Genomic DNA, 23,193 nt, shown 5'->3' with positions numbered 1-23,193 from the left:
AATGAGAAAACAGGATCCAGCCTAGAAATTTAGACTGCAGGAGGAAATATAATAACATATGTGGAAATGATAAAGACCAAATTTAGGGTAGTGGTCATTTTTAGGAAAGAAATGGAAAAAAATTTAAACTGATGCATGTACTGTGGCAAGTACTGCACAAATGGTACTTTACTAAGTACCCGTGGTGTGGGGAGGGGAGGAATATAGGTCAACATGAGGGCTCCAGCCTGACAGGCCTGTTTAAAAAGCTCAGCTCTGCTACATCCTGAACTTCTCTGTGCCTCTATTTTCTCATCTATAAAGGAGAGAATAATAGAGCTTAGTACAAGAAGTTGTATGGATTAAAAGAGCCATTTTGTGCAGAATAATTGGCACACTGTGTCGTCTCCATTCCCTCATTACAAACCATATCTCGGTGCAGTCGAGTTCCTGCTCCAGACATCCCAGGAAGGGAGGCCTGAAACAGGTGGGATTTCTGGGGTAGTTCCTAGAGCCTTTTTCATCCAAGATTAAATATTGCAATTCCTCTTGCTCAGAGTATATCATCCGCTCCCTTGCAAAACCTCTCTGGCCTCTGGCCACCTGCATTCTTGCGTGGCTTCGCTTGGCTGCAGCTGCCTTGGGTGTAACTTAGATGACTTCAGCTTCCCAGGTGCTTTCCTGGTGGCATGCAGCCCTCACCACAGACCCAGCTCGGAGCCATGACAGAAAGGCTCAGATCAAACCCACAGCCCACTGTAGCCCCTCACGCTGAGAACTGCCAGTGTTGTATTCCAGATCTGGCCTTGGAGACCACGGCTCAGACCTTCCTCTGTGTTTGTAGATTTTCTACTCCCAACATAAAGTGATGTTTCTTGAGTGCCTACTGTGACCCATATGCTATTCTAAGCAGGCTCCTATGCACACTCATATAATATGGAGTATTATTATCTCCATTTTACAAGCAGGTAAACTGAGGCTCAGAGAGGTTAACTGACTGGCCATACTCAGGTTTTCTCAATCTAAAGCCCTGCATTTAATTCCTTCACATCACAGCTGGTCCCCAGGCTGGCCAAGATTAAACAGTGCAACAACTTCCAATCACTGTAGGCATTTTCCTGAAATATTTCATTTGAAAGGTAAAAATCTGTTAAGGATGCCTTTATAAAGAGAAAAATTCACCATACTAGCTTGAATTTTGGTATTTGGATATAGTTGTTTCTAGCAATGATTTGAGATATTCCCTTTGTGTGGTTTGAATACTTTCTAGCATTGATATTCTAGGTGAGCTTATTTCCACAGGATTTACAGAGCCAGAGTTCATACTCTCACATATTGGGAATATGTAGATAGAGGGAGACCTAGGGAAATTTAATTTATTAATATTATATATGTAACTCTTGGTTACTGCTGCTACCACTGCTGCTGCTGCTGCTAAGTCTGTTCAGTCGTGTCCGACTTTGTGCGACCCTATAGACGGAAGCCCACCAGGCTCCCCTGTCCCTGGGATTCTCCAGGCAAGAGTACTGGAGTGGGTTGCCATTTCCTTCTCCAATGCATGAAAGTGAAAAGTGAAAGGGAAGTCGCTCAGTCGTATCCGACTCTTAGCGACCCCATGGACTACAGCCTACCAGGCTCCTCCATATATGGGATTTTCCAGGCAAGAGTACTGGAGTGGGGTGCCATTGCCTTCTCCGACTCTTGGTTCCTAGTATGACCAAAATGGCTTCTGTGCATCCGGGACAGATAAGCTCATGGGGCCCTTTGATCGTCCCTTCCAGCTTCAGGGATCTGTGTTAAGGCATCCAAGGGAATGGATTTCGAGTTATAGAAGGCATTGTGCTTCACTTTAGAAGAGGAACCAGTCTTCATTGCTTTGCCTTAGCATCTCACATCTTACTTCTGAAAGGAAAGAGCCTCCACGTGTTAACATGACCTGGTAGTACATTCACATGTCCTCTGGCCTCAGACCCAACATGAGGTCTTCCTTTGCAGGGTCTCAGTAGACAGGGGATCATCTGCATTTCCCTTCCTAAGAGGCACCCGGGGAAGAAATGATAGCATCCACTCAACAAGATGGAAGCAGTTTTATTTTCCCAAGTTCTAATACTGTTCTAATTTTAAACAAGGTCCAGTGTTCTCATCTGAAAGGAAATGATGTTAACAAATGATATAGAGAAGCTTCACTGTGAACTCATTAGTATAGCCACTAATGACCCATTATTAAGTTACCACGCATGAAGTTTTTCCTGGAACAAGCTGATATATTTAGAAGAACAAATTAAAGTCAGAAGCGCAAGGGGAAATGGCAAGGTTCTTATTTTGTTCCTTACCCAAGAACTTCTCTCTCCTCCCTCTGAAAAGAGAACTCAAGACCCGAAGCTGCTGGCCCTTGAGACCACCACACAGGGCAGGCTGAGAGCTGAGCTATTAATAGAATCAGATTCACCTAAAATAATAGTCCTGTGTAGTGCATGCGTGCTAAATTGCTTCAGTCTTGTCCGACTCTGTGTGGCCCTATAGACTGTAGGCCACCATGCTCCTCTGTCCATGGGATTCTCCAGGCAAGAATAATGGAGTGGGTTGCCATGCACTCCTCCAGGGGATCTTCCCAACCCAGGGATCGAACCCACACCTCTTACATCTAACCTGCATTGCAGGCCGGTTCTTTACCACTAGTGCCACCTGGGAAGCCCCAGTTCTATGTAGGGTACCTTATTTTTTGTTTCATTTTTTGTTTTCAAATTCTGTGATTGCACATAACTTTTAATGTTCAGCTAGCTTGGGGATTCAAAGATACTCGGGCTTCCCTGGTAGCTCAGATGGTAAAGAACCCACCTGTAATGAGGGAAACCTGGGTTCAATCCCTGAGTTGGGGAGATGCCCTGGAGGAGGGCATGGCAACCCACTCCAGTATTCTTGCCTGGAGAATCCCATGGACATAAGAGCCTGGTGGGCCACAGTTCATGGGGTTGCAAAGAGTCGGACATGACTGAGAAACTAAGCAGAGCATATTTTCATATGTTTTTATATTTTTTCTAAATATTCATGAATCCCTAAATAATGTGTGGATTTGCTCTGCTGCTGCTGCTAAGTTGCTTCAGTCGTGTCCGACTCTGTGCGACCCCATAGACGGCAGCCCACCAGGCTCCCCTGTCCCTGGGATTCTCCAGGCAAGAACACTGGAGTGGGTTGCCATTTCCTTTGCCAATGCATGAACGTGAAAAGTGAAAGTGAAGTCACTCAGGCGTGTCCGACTCCCAGCGACCCCATGGACTGCAGCCCTCCAGGCTCTTCCGTCTATGGGATTTTCCAGGCAAGAGTACTGGAGTGGGTTGCCATTGTCTTCTCCAGTGGTTTTGTTTTATGTGTATTTAAACTTCATAAAAATGATAACATTCTCTTCATGTTCTTCAAATTACTTGTCACTATCAATATACTATGCTTTTAAGAATCATCCAAATTAGTCTATATCACTCTATTTCATTCATTTCTTCGGGTATAGAGTATTCCTTTGTATAAATACACTGTAATTTTATTTCGCTTTTCTACTTGTTGATATTTATGCTGTTTCAAGTTATTAGCTGTTAGTAGTACAAAGCAGTGTAATATATTCTATTCTTGTACGTGTCTGTCATCTTTATACATGCAAAGGTGTAAAGGTGTACTTTGTAGTATAAACCTAGAAGTGGATTTTCTGGATTGTGGGATAAACACATCTCCAGATGTATTAAGTGTTTCTCTGAAAGGATTTTACGAGCTTACACTCCCAGACACAGTATATGGGGGTTCTTGTTGTCTTGTTTTGTGGCAGTGTATAGTGTCTTCTGGAGAAGGCAATGGCACCCCACTCCAGTACTCTTGCCTGGAAAATCCCATGGACGGAGGAGCCTGGAAGGCTGCAGTCCATGGGGTCGCTAGGAGTCGGACACGACTGAGCGACTTCACTTTCACTTTTCACTTTCATGCATTGGAGAAGAAAATGGCAACCCACTTCAGTGTTCTTGCCTGGAGAATCCCAGGGACGGGGGAGCCTGGTGGGCTGCCATCTATGGGGTCGCACAGAGTCGGACACGACTGAAGCGACTTAGCAGCAGCACCAGCATAGTGTCTTCAGGCATGAATTTTTGTCAGTCTGCAGCCTGGAAGGTGTGAAACAGTATCTCACTGTGGATTTAGCTTGCATCTCCTCTCCCTGAACTCTAGTGAAGATGAGTATCATTCATGTATTTACTGGTGATTTCATTTTCTTCTTCAATAAAATGCCCACTGTCTTTTGCTCATTTTTTCTTTGCCTATTTTTCCAGTGGGCGGTTTGTCTTTTTCATATGGATTCAAAGGAGTTCTCTTTGTATCGCTTACTAATACTTTGTGGTCTGTATGTGTTACAATTAGCTTCTCCCAGGCTGCGGCTTCTCTCTATTCTTATGTGGTCTTTCAGTGTATGTAAATTTACTAATGTAACATGTGCATATGTATTAAAATTTCCCTTTTGACTGCCCTTTTGGATTTCTGGTCTGAAAAAATTCTTTTCTATCCTAATATGTAGATGTTGTAAAGTTTTGCTTTTTACATGTTTCACTTAAACTTCCCAGAATTTATTTTTGTGTTTGGCATGAGGAGGGGCTGCTGTATTTTTGTCTTACACGGCTAATAGTCGTCTCAGCACCATTTGTTAAATAGTCCGTTTTTTGGTTTCTTTATTTAGTTACTAAGTCCTGTCTGACTCTTTTGCGACCCCATGGATTATAGCCTGCCAGGCTCCTCTGTATATGGGATTTCCCAGGCAAGAATACTGGACCAGTTTGTCATTTCTTTCTCCAGGGGATCTTCCCCACCCAGGGATTGAACCTGTGTCTCCTGCTTTGGCAGGCACATTCCTTACTGCTGAGCCACAGGGGAAGCCCAAATAATCCGTTATGTTCCTACTAATCTGTAATGACATGTCTGTCATGAATCAAGATACCATTTGCGTATGAATCTGTCATTCCATGTCTCTGTTCTTGCACCAAGACCACATTCACAATTAACCACTGTGGTTTTAGAATGGGCTTGATATCTAGTGGGGCCAGTGATCCACTTTGTTCTTATTCAAAGTTGTCTTGGTCATCCTTGGATCTCAGTTCTTCCATAAACATTTTGGAGCCACCTTGTAATGTTCCATGAAAAATCCTTTTGGAATGTTGAATGAAATTGATTTGAAATTGTATAAGTTGAAAAAGAATTGTCATCTTGACTGTATTGAATCTTTCTATATGTGAATGTGATCTAGTTGTTTAGGTCATTTATTTATGTCTTTTACTAAGACATTATGTCTTTCTTATAATGAAGTAATTTGTAGTTACCATGTAGTTAACTTATTAATTGTTGCTGTTATATGAAAATACAATTAGTATTTGCACATTTTACATTGAGAAACCTTGTTGGGCTCTTATTAATTCTAATAACTTGTAGGGTTTTTGGATTTTCTAAATAGATCATATTATCTGCAAATAATGACATTGTATTTCTTTCCCTTCCTTATGCTTTTACTTGTTTATCTTATCTTAGTGTGCTGGAAGACTACCAGAATAATATCAAATACAGGCAATTCTGGGAGTCTCCTATCATTTCTAATATTAAACTTAAATGCTTCAACATTAGGAATGATGCTTACCATAGTTTAAAAAATTTGTTTTTACTAAATACCCATTGTCAGGTTTAGAAAATTTTCTTCTATTTCTAAGAATAATGAGTTAATTCCATTCTGCTTTCCAGATTGTTGAGTTGACCACTCATTATGCTTTAGAAATATCCTAAACATTTTAATATATAGTCTTTTCATAAGTAGTCTTTTGATACATAGTCTTGATATAATACTCTTTGAATATTTTCTAATTTTCTGTATATTTCTTCTTTGACCTGAATTAATTAGAAACATTTAAAAACTTTACAATTATATGGATTTTTCAAATGTATCTTCTTGTTATTTATTTTTAACTCAATTGTATTATGGTTAGGAAGGTAGCGCACATGAAAACCAACTCTTGTCATTCACTCATGAGCTTGAACTTTGTCGCAGGATTGACGGTCAGTTTTTAAATAGTTTCTGTGTATTTGAAAAGATTATGTTTTCTTTAATTTGGGGCACCAGGTTTTATATATATATATATATATATATATATATATATATATATATATATATATATATTCATCTGCTAGGTACAATTTATTAATCAGGTTGCTGCTGCTGCTGCTAAGTCGCTTCAGTCGTGTCTGACTCTGTGCGACCCCATAGATGGTAGCCCACCAGGCTCCCCCATCCCTGGCATTCTCCAGGCAAGAACACTGGAGTGGGTTGCCATTTCCTTCTCCAATGCATGAAAGTGAAAAGTGAAAGTGAAGTCGCTCAGTCGTGTCCGACTCTACGTGACCTCATGGACCGCAGCCCACCAGGCTCCTCTGCCCATGGGATTTTCCAGGCAAGAGGACTGGAGTGGGGTGCCATTGCCTTCTCCAATTAATCAGGTTAAGCAAGTCTATTTCACTCATAACAGTTTCTCTCAGTCACTGTGTGAGAGGCATAGGAAACCCCTTCACCTGATTGTGGATTAGATTTGGCTGCATATAACAGAAAGAGAAATATGTGATAGTAGCAAAAAGAAGATAGAAGTTATGTAAGACATAACTGTGTTTATATGGATGATAAAATTCTCTCTATGCCTAAGGATCCAAGTTGATGTATTAGATGCCTAGTAAGCCCAGACTGTAGGTGTTACTGAGCTTAGATCTGGGTCCTCACTGCTCAGAAATCAATACTCAAGATTCAAGTGCCAGTAGGAACAGAAAGGTTTCTTTAATCAGAAAGCCAGCATCCTGAGGAGAAGGTGGACTCATGTCCCCAAATCAACTCCAAAGATTTTTCTCAGCTGTGAAAAGATTATGGGGTCCATGGGGTCGCGAAGAGTCTGACATGACTGAGCAACTTGACTTTCACTTTTGACTTTCATGCATTGGAGAAGGAAATGGCAACCCACTCCAGTGTTCTTGCCTGGAGAATCCCAGGGACGGGGGAGCCTGGCAGGCTGCCGTCTATGGGGTCACACAGAGTCGGACACAACTGAAGCGACTTAGCAGCAGCAGCAGCAACCTGATTAATAACTTTTACCTAGCAGATATATATATATATATAACCTGGTGCCCCAAATTAAAGGGGGGAGTGATCTCACTTAATCATTGAGATGTGTGCATGCTCAGTCACTTCAGTTGTGTCTGATTCTTTGTGACCCCGTGGACTGTTGCCTGCCAGGCTCCTCAGTCCATCGGATTCTCCAGGCAAGAATACTGGAGTGGGTTGCCATGTCCTTCTCTAGGGAATTTTCCCAAGCCAGGGATCAAACCCATGCCTCCTGCATTGCAGGCAGATTTCTTTACCGACTGAGCTAGCAGGGAAGCCTTAATCATTGAGACAGAGGTGCAGATTCATTGCCATCTCCCATTGCATGCAAGCTCATCAGCTCTTTGTGATCTTTCTTTAGATGCTATCTTGTTCTCACAATTTTTCATAGGATTACTGACAGGGAGACTGGGGAGAAGATATAGTCATCTGTTAATTACTTATTCTTCATTTTTACTTCTTTGATCTAAAGAAGAAACCAACAGGAAGCAAGATACTGTGTGATCAAAAGGTTTGAAAAGTGTGCTTGGCACCAGTCAGAATGGCTGCTATCCAAAAGTCTACAAGCAATAAATGCTGGAGAGGCTGTGGAGAAAAGGGAACCCTCTTACACTGTTGATGGGAATGCAAACTAGTACAGCCACTATGGAGAACAGTGTGGAGATTCCTTAAAAAACTGGAAATAGAACTGCCTTATGACGCAGCAATCCCACTGCTGGGCATACACACTGAGGAAACCAGAATTGAAAGAGACACGTGTACCCCAGTGTTCATCGCAACACTGTTTATAATAGCCAGGACATGGAAACAACTTAGATGTCCATCAGCAGATGAAAGGATAAGAAAGCTGTGGTACACATACACAATGGAGTATTACTCAGCCATTAAAAAGAATACATTTGAATCAGTTCTAATGAGGTGGATGAAACTGGAGCCTATTATACAGAGTCAAGTCGGAAAGAAAAACACCAATACAGTATACTAATGCATATATATGGAATTTAGAAAGATGGTAACAATAACCCAGTACGCAAGACAGCAAAAGAGACACAGATGTATAGAACAGTCTTTTGGACTCTGTAGGAGAGGGAGAGGGTGGGGAGATTTGGGAGAATGGCATTGAAACATGTATAATATCATATAAGAAACTAATCGCCAGTCCAGGTTCAATGCAGGATACAGGATGCTTGGGGCTGGTGCACTGGGACGATCCAGAGGGATGGTACGGGGAGGGAGGTGGGAGTGGGGGTCAGGATAGGGAACACGTGTACACCCATGGCGGATTCATGTTGATATATGGCAAAACCAATACAATATTGTAAAGTAATTAGCCTCCAATTAAAATAAATAAATTAAAAAAAAAAAACAAGAAAGAAAAGTGTGCTCGGGCAGAGCCTGGGGGTGCCTGGTTTAAGGTTAGTTATAATATAGTTTTGCTAAAGTGACAAAACAAAGGGGGCCTCCTGCAGAGAGCTTTGTCCTGCTGAAAGCTGCTCACAGAGGCTTTGGTTACTCCCTCCTTGGAGCAACTGGGGATGGTGGTTTCTTCCCTCTGCTTCTCCTCCCACCTCTGATGGGTTGCCAGAGGTGACTCACCTTTTCTAGGGAGAACAGCTGTATGACTTATGGCAGAATGTGTGTGCTGCAATAGTCACATCTTTCTCCTGTGCTGAGGGACCTTGTGTTCCCCACGAGGCAGGCATATTCATCAAATTCAAGTAGGCTATCACCCAAGCTATATATCAGAAATATTTGTGTCTTAGTTTAGACGTTTTCCCAATAAACAAAGGTTCGGTTGTCTGTAACAGATTTTATTATTCCCCAGAGGTCCAACAGACTCTCCTTCCCAGCTAACCCTCTTCTTTATTTTTCATATAGTTCCCTAATTTTGCTTTCTTCCATCCATTCTCCTGACTTAAAATTTTCTGTGGTTCCCCTCTTATTCTTCACTAAGGCCTTCACATAGCTGACCATCCCCATCACAGCATCTTAAGTGAACAGTCCAGATTATTTGTGTGGTATCATCAAGAATCAAGTGCTGTCCTTTGAACAAGCTGCTTGTTCATGGACACTTCTTGACATGGAAATGAAATTTCCTTAATTCCGTTCAGATTTCAGACCATTGACATTTTTTTTTCCTCCTTATCTGTCATCCCAATACCTTGTTTTAAGATGATACAATTATTTGGGGATGTATATTAAGAAATAGGTATATGGCAAAATATTTTTAGTACACGTAAAAGAGAAAACAGTTTTAAGCTGAATGTTTCTTCCAGGTCATCAGAGTCTTATCAGAAACCAGTTTTAAAATGTGTGCGTGTGTGTGTATGGAGAGAATATGTATTTATATTTTAAGCATATCCTGGAATACTTTTTGATAATAATATCACTCATTATTGATGACTGCTTATATGCCAAGCCTGCTGCTTGGTATTTTATATGCATTATCGCCTTTTTGTCCTCCGAGCATGTAAAGCAAGTTACTTATCTCCATTTACAGATGAAGATCTTGGAACAGAAGTCCTGAGACACTCAGTAATTTCCCCCACCCATTACCTAGGTACTGGCAGACCCTCAGTTCTAACCAAGGCTGACTGATTCCTACATTAGTCCTTTTAATCACTGGATGAGCCACTCAAACATTGACTCGTTGTATCTTTAGGTCATCAGTGAGTGGTCTTCTCACGTCATCCTTTAGACAGCACCAAGAGTCCTTGGCAGCAGAGAGAGAGAGGCGGCGACAGGAGAGAGAGGAAAGGTTGCAGAGAATAGAACGAGAGGAAAGAAACAAATTCAGGTAAGATGGATTTAAAAACTTTTTTAATGAACTGAAAATTAAAGCACATGCTTTCACTGTTGCATATGGTTAATACTGGTATTAAAGGATTAGGGATTAATATGCTTGCTTCCGACGCTGCCTCTGTTTTCAAGAAGAGCAAGCCTGAAACAGGCTTGATCTAGTTTCTTGTGGCCTGTCTTCCTTTAACCTATGGCAGGAAACAGAGCTAGCCAGCCAGATTCAATTAAGGCCTGTGTGTTCTTGGGGCCTTCATTATCTAAAATGGTTTTATCCAGGCCTTCCTGAAGGCAGAGGACCTAATTGGCTTAATTTGACATTTTCCCCCGAAGCTATTCATGTTTTATTCATATTCTATTGGACACCTAAAAGAAAATGCTTTGCCACTTCCTGGTTTCTTACTCCTTGTAGCAATATTTCATATTTTTTTAAGGCAATAGTATTTCCTCCTGTTGGAGAGAAGAAGGCATTGTATTGATTAGTCCCAGGCCATTGTCCCCCCTGGTCTCTTTGGTCTCTGTCCAGCTCTAAAGATGTGTTCTTGGGTGGCCCACTCCAGCTTCTGTGTCTTGGCCTGTCTGCTCTGCTGAATCCAGGATCTCTCCTTTTCTCCTTCAGTCAGATCAACCTTTCCCCCCATCCTCCTGATCCACATCCTAACACTCCTCTAGCCTGGTTTCATGCTGTGGAGTTCTTTTTAAAATGCTGGACACTTGGTTCGTCTTTTCTCACACCTTTCATTCCTCCTACTCTTCCTTTCTTCCCTTTGTCTTTTCCCTCCTTCCCTCTTGCCTTCTCCATCTCCTTCCTCCTTCATCTTCCATTCATCTCTCCCATAGTTTCTACACTCTTTTTTCTTCTTATTTCTCTCCCATCTCCACTTCCTGTTTCTTCCCTTCAGTTTTTTTGGGAAACAGTCTTTGATCAATTACTCACAGTGAAATCTACGAAGGATATAAAGCATTGTCAAGGAGGATTTACAAGTTCAATAATGCTTTTTTTTTTTCCCAGCCGCCAATAAGAGTATAGACTCCTCTGTTCATGGGATTTTCCGGGCAAGAATACTGGAGTGGGTTGCCATTTCCTCCTCCAGGGTGTCTTCCTGACCCAGGAATCAAACCTGCATCTCTTATGCTCCCTGCATTGGCAGGCAGGTTCTTAAGCACTACTGCCACCTGAGAAGCCTCTATATAGTCATAGAGATGAGCAGAGCTGTGAACTTGCCTTAACCGTAACTCACTACTATATGAAAACAAGTATCCCAAGTCTGGTGGGTAAAAAAACTAATCCTGACTTTTGTAAGATGGGGATTCACAAGCTGCATGAAGTAAAGCAACATCATTCAGATCAGATCAGTCGCTCAGTCGTGTCCGACTCTTTGCAACCCTATGAATCGCAGCACACCAGGCCTCCCTGTCCATCACCAACTCCCGGAGTTCACTCAGACTCACGTCTATCGAGACAGTGATGCCATCCAGCCATCTCATCCTCTGTCATCCCCTTCTCGTCCTGCCCCCAATCCCTCCCAGCATCAGAGTCTTTTCCAGTGAGTCAGCTCTTCGCATGAGGTGGCCAAAGTACTGGAGTTTCAGCTTTAGCATCATTCCTTCCAACATCATTATCACACCATATTTGTACGGTGTACCTTGAGCTGTCAGATTTTCTACCAAATGATACATGGAAAGGCCAGAACTGTATGCACCATTTCTCATGAGGTAGCTCTGGAAGTTGTCACTTTTGGAAAAACCAATTTGTAAAACTACTGGAACAGGTTAGATGCTTATGATTCAGGGCTTTCTGAGAGAGCCACATATTTCACCACCAAATAGCAGCAGAGCATCTGACTGAAACACATGGAAAATTCAGAGATTAGCTTACACATTTAAGGTTTTGATTGAAAACCTCTTAAAACAAGGTTCCAGATCTGGGAAGGATGAAATCAGCATGCTCCCTCCTGTCTCTTTTATGCCATCACGCAATGCAGCCATCAGTCATGGACAGATTTAAAGCATGGAGCGCTGAAAACTCTGAACTGGAAAGGGGAGCAGGTGAATTGGGGATGGAGGCTAGCATTCAAAGTTCCACCAAAACCAGGGAGAGTTCACCATTTTTCCCTTCAGTATCACATGGCATGACTCAGAAGCGTCCCCAAACCCAGAAGCACATGCCAGGTGTGAGCTGAAAGGGCTCTAAGGGAACGCCTCTTTCTCTGGACTGTTGTCGTTGTTCAGTCACTAAGTCATGTCTGACCCTTTGCCAACCATGAACTGCAGCACACCAGGCTTCCCTCCTTCACTGTCACCCAGAGTTTGCTCAAACTCATGTCGGTTGATTTGGCGATGTCATTCAAACATCTCATCCTCTGTCACCCCTTCTCCTGCCCTCAATCTTTCCCAGCGTTGTGATCTTTTCCAATAAGTTGACTCTTTGCATCAGGTGGCCAAAATATTGGAGCTTCAGCATCAGTCCCTCTGATGAGGAGCAGCAAAAGGAATTCCTGAGGGTTGGAGAGTTCAGAAGTCTCCTGTTTCATCTTATTTTTTTCTTTGTATCTCTGCCAGCCTCCAAGCAATATGGTTACAGAAGCACAGTGATGACATTAGTGTCCAGGCAGGTGCCTAAAACTCAGGGAGGGAACCCTTCCTGTGCTCAGAAGAGTGTGATGCAAGAACACTTCTTTTCTCCATGTCTCCTTCTGCTGCATTGCCCTGTAAGCAGATGGAGGTACTGAAAGCCTGTAGCAGAGCAGGGAAAGTAAAGCCCAAGTTTTTTGCCCAGAGGACCAGGAAGGGAGACGTAAGTTAGGAGTCCAGAAAATGATGGGAAAGTTATAAAAAGTAGAGAGGTCAAGAGAGCAATCCAGAGGTCATCTCTAGTTTGTGCACATGTGACTCAGAACCTAAACAGGATACCACAAACTTGGAAAACTAAGTTCAGAGTGGAACACACTTAGGTATCAGACTGGCCACAGGGTGGTGCATATGAGGACCTGATAGGAATAGCATTAAAAATATTTGAGAACTGATCTAATGCTGGAACCAATATCAGAAGGCAGTCAGAGCTTATAGGCTGAGCCTAACTTGGTTGATTGCCCACTAAAGGAAAACAATCAAGATTCTTCATAGAATTTAAATAAGGCTCTGAGTCACATTGCAAAATATTTAAAATATACAGAATGCAATCCAAAACAATTTGTCATCGGAATCCAGGAAAAAAAAATCTTCAAAGGGAAAAGAGAATCAAAATATGCTGAACACAAAAGGACATAGATGTTGTCATTATCAGACACAGACTTTAAAGCAGCTGTTATAAACATGTTCTAAGATGTAAAGGCAAATGCTTTTGAAACAAATGAAAAGTCTCTGCAAAGAGATGGAAAATATAAAGAAGAAGCAAATGGAAATACATAGAGAAGCAGAAAATACAATAACCAAAATAAAAAAGGCTTTGAATGGTTTCAGCCGCTGAATAGAAATGAAAGAAAAGTCAGTGAATTTGAAGATGAAACAACAGAAATTATCCGATCTGAAAGACGAAACGAAATATTGGAAAAAAAAAAGAACAGTGTCTGATGGACTCATAAAATAATACATCTTAGCATTTGTGTCTTTGAAGTTCCAGAAGAATAGGATAAGAGTCCATTGTAATATGTATTCAGCCCATATATTGGTAGTAAGAATTAGACCTGGGCAACCTCATCTTCAGAGACCATGCTCATAACTAGCTATTCAGTGTTTTCTCTTGGTCACCAAAGAATCTCTCATCGTTTAAGAGCATAGTGAGATCCTGGCAAAATAAGCCTGTCTAGAAAGGAATGCTGATTATTGTACAGACCACACAGAACTACTGATTATTATGACTTCAATTGTATCCTGAAAATCTGAGGATGTGAATGAAAAGAAATTCAAAGAAGGAAATAGGAAAAGCTTTATAGAATCATGCCTGGGATTAGCCATATGGCTGACCCTTTATCAGCCACCTCATTGATACAAGTTATTCATGTTCCTTGTGCTGTTTTCTTTGCAAAGCATTCTTATCTGTTGTTATTTTTGTTGAATATTATCATAGTTTTCCCGGGTTATGGGAAATGTTATTTCTAGTGTGGTGAGTGATGAGAATGGATGTTTATAAATGATAACACATTTGTGCCTTTGTTGATTTTCCTCCCCCCTCCTAACCTGGTTTAGTTGCTCTTACTATCCCTTTATATCCAGGTTATCAGTGCCCAGAGGGGTGGAGTACTTAAGCTACCTTATGAGGTTCAGTGTAGAAAACTGTAATGTCACAGTGCTCCAGGAAAACAAATAGTTTACTGAGAAGGGACTGACCACATAGTCTTAGACTTAGATTCAAGTTGGAACCTCACCAGGAGAAACAGACAAACAAGCATTAAGACGAGACAGATTTGGGCATATTATGGATAAAGACAAGAGAGAATGCACAAAAGCTTCCAGTGATCTCTGCTTAGAAACTGAAGTGTGAGGGATTCAGAGGAAGAATCTTGGGCTGTGGCAGGAATATCTAAACTGTAGAGTGCAGTACAAATTGGCCAAGACACTTGGGCCCACCCAGATTTAAATCTTGAGAGGAATGTTGGGGAGTTACCAGAGCTTGGCTGTGTGGTACTCACCGCTGAATACTATTGCTTGCTTGTCATTGCCATATCTTATTGATGACTTGGTTTACCTTTTAAAAATCTTTTTGTCTCACCCCTCTTCCCCAAATACTTAAAGTCTTCTTTCTGAAGAGTAATTAGAGTTCTGAGTGAATCCAGTAATCCCTTGTTTTCATCCCTGTGATTTTATATAAAAATGTAGTACTTTTAATTTTCATCTCTGTGATTTTATATAAAAATGTAGTACTTTTAAAGTATAGCCTTTATGTTTATATTTTAAAAATTTAACAATAACCACTTTCCATTTCTGAGATGATAGCTTTCATGATATACTCTGTTAATAATTTCTTGGCAATTTTATGAGCCTCTAATTCTATTGTTTTCCTTCCCCATTTTGTTTGTTTTGCATACTTCCATTAGCCGAGAGTATTTAGACAAAAGAGAAGAACAGAGACAAGCAAGAGAAGAAAGGTTTGTATATCTCTTCTTTCCCATTGTAACCAAATGGCATGTGACGTGTCACTCTTAACGAAGCCGGCAGAGGAGACTTTGGTAGTTAAAATACAATAGCTTCACCTAAGACCTAAGACCTTGGGAGCTGGCATTTTGCAGAATAGAGTGTCCTGGTTATCTCCATTTTCCAAGAAAGTACAGATTAATTATTTAGTGCCATCATGGTGTGAGATATATGTGTCTGTTCCTCCAAAACTCTTCTCCAAATAAACATATAGTTTAGCTTATTGACATGTGGTATATATTTTAAATGTCTTTTTACTACCACTGTTGAGCCTGGGTTAGGTGTCCCTCCTGTGTGTTTCCAAGTCATTTGTTCAGCATTTCTTCAACAAATATTTGAGCCCACACACTATGCCAGGCACTAGCTAGGGTGCCAGACCCTCCCAAGATTCTCCCTGGAGGTGCCTGACCACTTACCCATCCCCTTGCTGAACTGTACTCAGTTCCTGCATGGCAGGAACCATACCTGGTTTTCCTGGGTGTCCCAGTGCCTGCCATAGGGCTTGCAGGTAGCAGACACTTAGGAAGAATGTATTGAATAAATGAGGCTTCCCTGGTAGCTCAGTGGTAAAGAATCTGCCAGCAATGCAGGAGACATGGGTTTGATCCCTGGGTTGGGAAGATCCCATGGAGAAGGAAATGGCAACCCGCTCCAGTATTCTTAGGGAGAAGGAAATGGCAACCCGCTCCAGTATTCTTGCCTAGAGATTCCCAGGCTCAGCCTGGTGGGCTACAGTCCATGGGGTTGCAAAGAGTCAGACATGACTTAGCAACTAACCAACAACCAACAATTGAATAAAGGAGCAAAAGAACCAACAGCTTTAAAATATTTAAGCTGTTAAACCAGTTTGTTCATTTCAATGGCAACATACTTTGGATACCTTTAAACCATATCAAGTTAATATATTCAGTGTCTGGTAAACTTAGATAAGCAGAGGAAATTGTTTTTGGAAGTAGACCAGCAAAAGGCAAGTTTACCCCTAGCTGGACACAACTGTCCAGCTGTACAGTTGTGAGAGCTGGACCGTAAAGAAAGCAGAGTGCCAAAGAATTGATGCCTTTGAACTGTGGTGCTGGAAAAGACTCCTGAGAGTCCTTTGGACAGCAGTGAGATCAAACCAGTCAATCGTAAGGAAAATCAACCCTGAATTCTCATTGGAAGGACTGATGCTGAAGCTGAAACTCCAGTATGTTGGTCATCTGATGCAAACAGCTAATTCATTGGAAAAGTCCCTGATGCTGGGAGATTGAGGACAGAAGGAGAAGAGGTTGTCAGAGGATAAGATGGTTGGATGGCATCACAGATGCAATGGACATGAACTTGGGCAAACTTAGGGAGATGGTGAGGGACAGGGAGGCCTGGCTTGCTACAGTCCATGGGTCACAAAGATCAGACCCAACTGTGCGACTGAACAGCTGTGCAGCCTGCAGTTATTCCCTCTACCACCAGGTGGGGGTTACTGCACAGAGAGACTGGAAAGGCTGGGCTCATACCAGAGCCAGTCCGGAACCAATCAGTCTCTGAACTATGCCAATAAAAAGTGGAATTGTGCTAATTTTTTTTAGACACCATCAGCTAAATAGATCAGGACAGTCTCAGACAGGGAAGAGTGGAGACTGTCTGTGTTCAATTAAAAGTTAGATGCTTACGTCGGCCTCATAAACAAAACCATGGCATTACTTTAATTCCAGTGTTCTATTAGATTATTGCCATCCTGATAACCAGTTGTGGCCAGCAAATTTATAGTAAAAGATGCTGGTAAAGAAACTCTAGTAAGTACCTGTTTTTTGTTTTTTGTTACACTGGAGGACATGACATATACCCTGGTTTAAGAAATCAAATTTTAGGACTCCCTTGCTAGTCTAGTGGTTAAGACTCCACCTTCTAATGCAGGAGGTATGGGTTCGATCCATGGTCAGGGAGCTAGGATCTCATGTGCCTCATGACCGAGAGACCAGAACATAAAACAGAAGCAAAATTATAACAAATTCAATAAAGACTAAAAAAAAAAAAATGGTTCACATAAAAAAAAAAATCTTAAAAAAGAAATCAAGTTGTATCTTTTAGCTTTCCCTCTGGACTCTGAACTTTTTTGAGCTTTTGGACAACTTGACAGTCATGTTGTATCTGTACAGGCAAGACTTTAAAGCTCCTGGAGAGAAGACCAGGTACTGTGTGCATCAAGATCTGAGCTGGTTCAGACTGGAATCTAGTTTTTTCCAAATTGCTGAGGGCTGCCTCATTCTGCATATTATTTACTACTCTTTCCCCTGAAGTAGAGCATCACTTACCTGGAAAACTCACGCAGAGGAGGTTTCTACTCCTCTTCTCTGGCCTCCACTCTCTCCCCGACACCACCCACCACCCTGGGTCTTCTTAACTGGTGTGGGATCGGGTTCTCCATGGCCCCATGTGGGGTTCTTTCTGTACAGCCTGCCTTTCTGTTTACCTGAGATTTGGGGAAGCAGCCAAGTGTTTTCCTTTGATTTGGACCAGCCACTTTTCCTGGTTAGTTGGCTGTTTGAATTACCTGGTAAAGATGGAAGTGAGGGAGATATACTTTCATCCCTTGTTGGAAAGCAGTTGGGAGTTCCTGGTAAGCCAGGAAAAGATAAGATTTCCAAGTTATAATGGAACTTGGGAATGGATGGGAAAACTAATGGAGATCAGAGGTGGAAAGAGACATGGAAGAGAACTCCATCTGTTAACTCTTTCAGGGTGGAGCCAGGCATGTTTGTTTGGTCCCATGACTCAGAAAAGACAGCCAGACTCACAGCAGAGAGGTTTTGAGGTTCATATAACCTAGTATAATGAGATGAATGTCATTTTGCTATTTTGAGGGGTAATGGCCATGCATACAAATTTGGTTTGATTTTTAATTTTAAAATTTCATGTCATCCCATTCCATAATTTTAGGTAAGCTGTTTTATTGATAATGGTGCAGATCCAGAGTAAGTCTCTGTCTGGTCTATTTCTAATTTTTTGTAAGTATTTATAAGAAAGTCTCTGTCTGATATTGATTGACTTGATGTTCATGAATGATTCTTTTTTAGGGGTCATAAGGAATGAGATCTGGGCTGGGAATCGTTGGGTTGGGATGGAGGTCAGGGTGAGAGTGGTCTGAGGGAGCTGGCAGGACTTGGAGAGGAGGTGCCTTATGGGAAGCAGAGGTTCTGAGGACAGAGTGCAAAGGGGACGGCTGGGACTGGGCAAGGATTTGGGAAATCATGCATCACAGTGATCCTGAAGCAATAAGAGCGGATTCTGAACATGATCTGAGGACAGACTAGAAGTTAGAGGGAGCCAGGTTTTGGTTTAAGGGAGAATTTCCAAGCACTTGGGTGGCAGGAAGAGTCATTAGTAAGTAGGTGCAGTGAAAAGTCATGCAGGGTTTCTAGTGCCTACTAGAGATTTAATAATTTAGATTTGAGCAAGCTCTGGGAGTTTGTAATGGACAGGGAAGTCTGGCGTGCTGCAGTTCATAGGGTCATAAAGAGTCGGACACGACTGAGCAACTGAGCTGACTGAACTGAGTGCTTTTAGTTTTTAGCACATGACAGGCACTCAACAGAATATTTAATAAATAATGAAAAGATAAATGAATTAGATTGGACAGAGGCAAGATAATGAGAATGTTTCAACGAGGGTAGGCAAAATGAAAAGTATTTTGAGTCGGGGGCATAGTCTGTTGATAGAAACCAAGTACTTTGTTCCTAGGAGGCTACATCAGAATCTGTTGATTGGAGGCAGTGTTGCTAGGCAGCCGAGGCGTGACCATCATCAAATGGGCTGGGGGGCTCCTAGGATCGAGCACCACTTAGATCACTCTCGCAGGGAAGGTCGGGATAGAGGTCCAGCTTCCTCCCCAGGTTTTGCCAGAGGTGTCCATGGGGCAGGAGAGGTTGCCGAGCTTGAAGGTCTCCACGCTGGGTAGCCTGGCGCTCCCCAAGCATGCCCATCACCACTCCACCCATCGCAGGAATACAGAAACATAGCGGCTCTTGACACTTGGGCCTCCCCACCTCTGCCGTGTTTTAATGTTAATTGTGGAAAAGTGTACATAACATATAACTTACTGTTTTAACCATTTTAAAATGTATAATCCAGTAGTGTTAAATACATTCACATTTTTGTGCAACTAGCCTCCAGCACTCTTTGTCTATAGAACTGACCCCTTAACCCTAAATCCTGCCATTTTTGTCTGTCATCTAAAGATCTTAAAAACAAGTCAGATTAAACCCCTGACTCGTCCCCTCTGCCTGTCTCAGGGATCCTCAGGGGTGACATCCATGAGCCAAGAAGTGCACAGGAATAGTCTTTGAGAAGTCTATCCAGACCCTGGACCCCCTGGGGTCCCCCCTGAAAATGGGGTGAACCCTTTGGCTGCCAGCACTTAGCTACCAGCCTGGCTTCCCACAGGGAGGGGACCAGAGAGGCTAGGGTGGGGCTGGCAGAAATGGAGGTTGGTGATGGGTTGTCCTCCTGGCCTGAAGCCTTCTGTGTGGGGCTTCATTACTTCTCTCCCTGATTTTGCTAGAGCATGGCTTCCCTCCTCTAGGATCCCCATCTCTGGGACATGTCCAGACCCTCTTGTTTGCCCTGGATTCCTCCTGCCCCCTGCCCTTGCCACTTGGACTCCACATGGGGACACGTGGGCCCGTAATGTGATCTCCTGGCCTCCCAGCCTTCCTGGCCTTCCATTTGCCCCCAGCCCTTTCATAATAAAATACAGGCCCCGACACTTGCCCTCAAGACCACTGTCTTCCATGATTCCTGTCACTTTCACCACCTGGTAGTTTTTTTGGGGCCCATCTGCATTAACTTCAGAAATATCTCCTTTATGGTACTTTTCCTACTTTTTGAGAGATGACGTTGTTGGCAAGGAAAGTCCAGAGTCTCTAAAGCTTTCTTTCTGGGTCGAGTTTCACCCTGTTAACCATCAGACAGACATTTGTAAATGCAGATCCACATCATGCGTTTTAGCAGAGAGTCACCAGGAAAGTAAGCTCACTCCGCAAGAAGGTGAAATCCATGGCCCTGCCCTCTGGCGCCCTGGGCCGCAGGGAGATGAGAGCACGTGGGCTGCTCCTGGAGGGTTCTTTGCCTCCTTCCCATCAGCCCATGAATGCATGGCGCCCAGGGAAAGAACTGAGGATGGTGATCTTCCTGTTCTCAAAAAGTCCTATCATCTGCTTGTTGAAAACAGACATACACATGTGAAAAGATGACTAAATATGCCAGTCAGTAAATGTAAAATGCCATCTGAGTTGAATGGGCTACATATCTGACATGAGTTCAGAGGCAAGGGCAAGATCACTTCCAGCTGTGGTGGTCAGGACAGGCCCCCCCTGGGGAAGATGCGCGTGTGAGCCTGTCCCGGGGCCTGGCGGGAGAGCTGTGATGACTGCAGACCTGGGAGCCACGCCCCCTAAAGGGTGGATGAAGAAATGTGTGCTTTCTAAAGGCATTCTTTTAAAAGGTTCAATGTGTGTGCTCTGCCTTTCTTATCCAGCTGAAGTAAGAGCGCCGTGTGTGCAGTGTCTGGGTAGGGGCTACAGGGTCTAGGGCCGGGGGCTTGCCCTTGGGAAGTAACTGAAGCAGTGAGTTTAGGTGGATGTGAGTGAGGGTCTGGAATAAGCATTTGCAAAGTTTTGTGGTGGGTATGATAGTCAAAAGAGGTTTCCCAGGTGGCACCGGTGGTAAAGAACCCGCCTGCCAATGCAAGAGACATCGGAGACGTGGGTTTGATCCCTAGATCAGGAAGCTTCCCTGAAGTTGGGCATAGCAACTCACTCCAGTATTCTTGCCTGGAGAATCCCATGGACGGAGGAGTCTGGTGGGCGAGAGTCCATAGGATTGCAAAAGAGTCAGACACCACTGAATCAACTTAGCATGCACGCACACATGATAGTCAAAAACCTGCTACAGCTGAGTTCATGAATTTATTCCTGAACAAATAATGATGGGTAAAATTAGCAGACATCTGGAAGAGGCACATATTTCAGAGTTATTTTGGTCTGATCTATAAAGCACTCTATGAGGAATATGATTGGTAGCTGGTCTTAATAAACAGTTAGTGGGTTCTGCCTGCCTGAAATGCAAAACAGATGTATCTTTGTTCTTTTAAACTGACTTTGATGAATAAACTATATGTGACGTCAGGGCCAAGCTATTGGATGTCTGAGTCCTACTCAGAAATATTTTAGAATATAAAAAACTTTCCATGGTCGACACGGAGAGAACAAAGTGAATTCCAGTCACATTGCTGTTAGCGTTGAAGCAGGTTCAGAAATCCAGGGAAGGCTTCATCCAACAACCTTTTGGTATTTTGGGGCATTGTTCCTGTCTGCTGCACCAAGGCACCCTCCCATTTCACAGCTGTGAGCTCTGAGGGCGTGTGGTTTTCAGCTGTCACTGTTGGGGCTTTTTTGATGGTCATTATTGCTGTTTGGCTTGTTTGCACAAATGTTTCCTAATAGAGCAAACTAGGATTCTGCAGCAGTGATCTGGTATCTGGAGACTGTGATGTTACCACTTCCCCCAATTTGTTTGGTTATGAATGATGCAGGATTTTTAATCATTAGCATCTTGGCTTTGCTGGGTGTTTTTGGCAGACGGGCCCTCCAGCCAGCCCTGCGCTGTGCTCTTTGCATCAGGAAACCAGCTCACTCTGCAGGTGTTTCATCCATAAACAAGCACCAGCCACGGGCTCCTCTTTCTTTTTACGGAAACCCTTTGGAATTTAACTTTCAGATACAAATACTTGGAGCAGTTGGCAGCTGAGGCGCATGAGAAGGAGCTGAGAAGCCGGAGTGCGAGCCGGGGCAGAGCTGACCTCTCCTTGGACCTGACCTCACCGGCAGCCCCCGCCTCCCCCGCCCCCCTGGGTCGTAGCCCTTCATCTCTAGACTCGCAGGAGGTTCCCACGGTATCATCCTCCTCCCCAGGAACGCCTCAGCATCCCCAAGGTGAGTGAAGGGAGAGGAGAGGGGAACTGATGCGGTAATTAACATCAGACAGGCTTCTAGGCAGCAGGAACCATCCCAACGTGCAAACTCATACTGAGAGGCAGGCAGCTAATGGGAAGCTTCAGGGGTGGCTGTGACCTGAGCTGTCACTAATAGCAAGGGGTTTGCAAAGCCACTTACTACAGCAAAATTATTTATAAAGCTTGTCAGTGTATGATCACTGGAAAGGGAGAATGCTGAAAATAAGACTCACTTTGACATTTAATCCTAATTCACAGGATAATAAGTTAGGATTAATTAATTCCTCTGTCATTTGCATGTTCTCTATTTATTGGCTCTGCTCCTCCCGTAGGAACTGTCGGTCTGGTTTAAGTTACACTGATAGAGGGTAAAATTAACCAGAGCAAACAAAGAAACATGGACCTCATGCAAACAGAAGTAAAATATTGAAGAAGGAAAAAAAAGAAGATAGTAAAGATGACTGGCCTGTGGTATGGGGGTGGGTGTAGATGCTTGTGTTAGAAGCAGACAGACAGGCTCTCCCTGGAGAAACTGCCTGTCGTCTTAGCTTTATTTGGAGAAAAGCAGTGCCATCGTACCCTGCAGCCTCGGAGCATCAGCAGATTTCCTGATGGCTCTGCAAATTGTGGGTCCGTTTTCTTTCACGTTGTCAGAGAGGATGGTCCTCGGGTACAGGCGCCTAACGCTGCATGTTGACTAACCCTGCAGCCAGCACGGTTTGGTTTAATCGAGTGTGATGGCTCACAGCCTGCTGTAGGCTTAGCCAACTGAAGACAGCGGAGACACTAAACTTTTAACTCTAGGAAGGTTGACTAAATATGGCGTAAAGTCTAATTTAAACAAGGCAGGACTCCATGACCTCAGCAGAACTGGCTGTAACTGAACCATCTTGTCTGTCCAGTTCTTTGCTGGCTCTCCGAGCCTTGGGGCTCAATCTCCTGGAGCGGGCTGGTTCCATCCCAGCTCCCCATCACGTCCTGTTACTCCTGGTCCTGGAGCCATGGAAGATTGTCCTGGGCAGATGGCTCAGTCCTAGATGAGTAATGTCGGTCTTAAAATGTTAAGACTCCGGGAATCAGGAAAACAGATTTCTCTGTAACAGCAGTGTGCTTTCCAAACTCAGCCTGATATCACTGTTCT

The 23,193-nt window shown here is 43.2% G+C and overlaps 1 protein-coding gene across 12 annotated transcripts in view; it reads left to right on the top strand.

Annotated features, from left to right (window-relative positions):
• FHOD3 (formin homology 2 domain containing 3) overlaps positions 1–23,193 on the top strand; it is a 522,587-nt gene that overhangs the window by 404,330 nt on the left and 95,064 nt on the right. For 10 of the 12 annotated variants that reach the window (XM_019986698.2, XM_019986697.2, XM_070778524.1 and 7 more), the window contains 3 exons: positions 9,798–9,932; positions 14,968–15,018; positions 21,818–22,032. In XM_019986698.2, coding sequence (XP_019842257.2) covers positions 9,798–9,932; positions 14,968–15,018; positions 21,818–22,032 — 401 coding nt within the window. The remainder of the gene's footprint in view (positions 1–9,797; positions 9,933–14,967; positions 15,019–21,817; positions 22,033–23,193) is intronic. The other 2 variants (XM_070778523.1, XM_070778526.1) reach the window with 1 other exon arrangement.

This window comes from Bos indicus, chromosome 24 (assembly GCF_029378745.1).
Source record: "Bos indicus isolate NIAB-ARS_2022 breed Sahiwal x Tharparkar chromosome 24, NIAB-ARS_B.indTharparkar_mat_pri_1.0, whole genome shotgun sequence".
Taxonomy (NCBI): Eukaryota; Metazoa; Chordata; class Mammalia; order Artiodactyla; family Bovidae; genus Bos; species Bos indicus.
The sequence above is the reverse complement of the archived record's forward strand: the minus strand, read 5'-3'. Positions and strand labels throughout refer to the sequence as shown.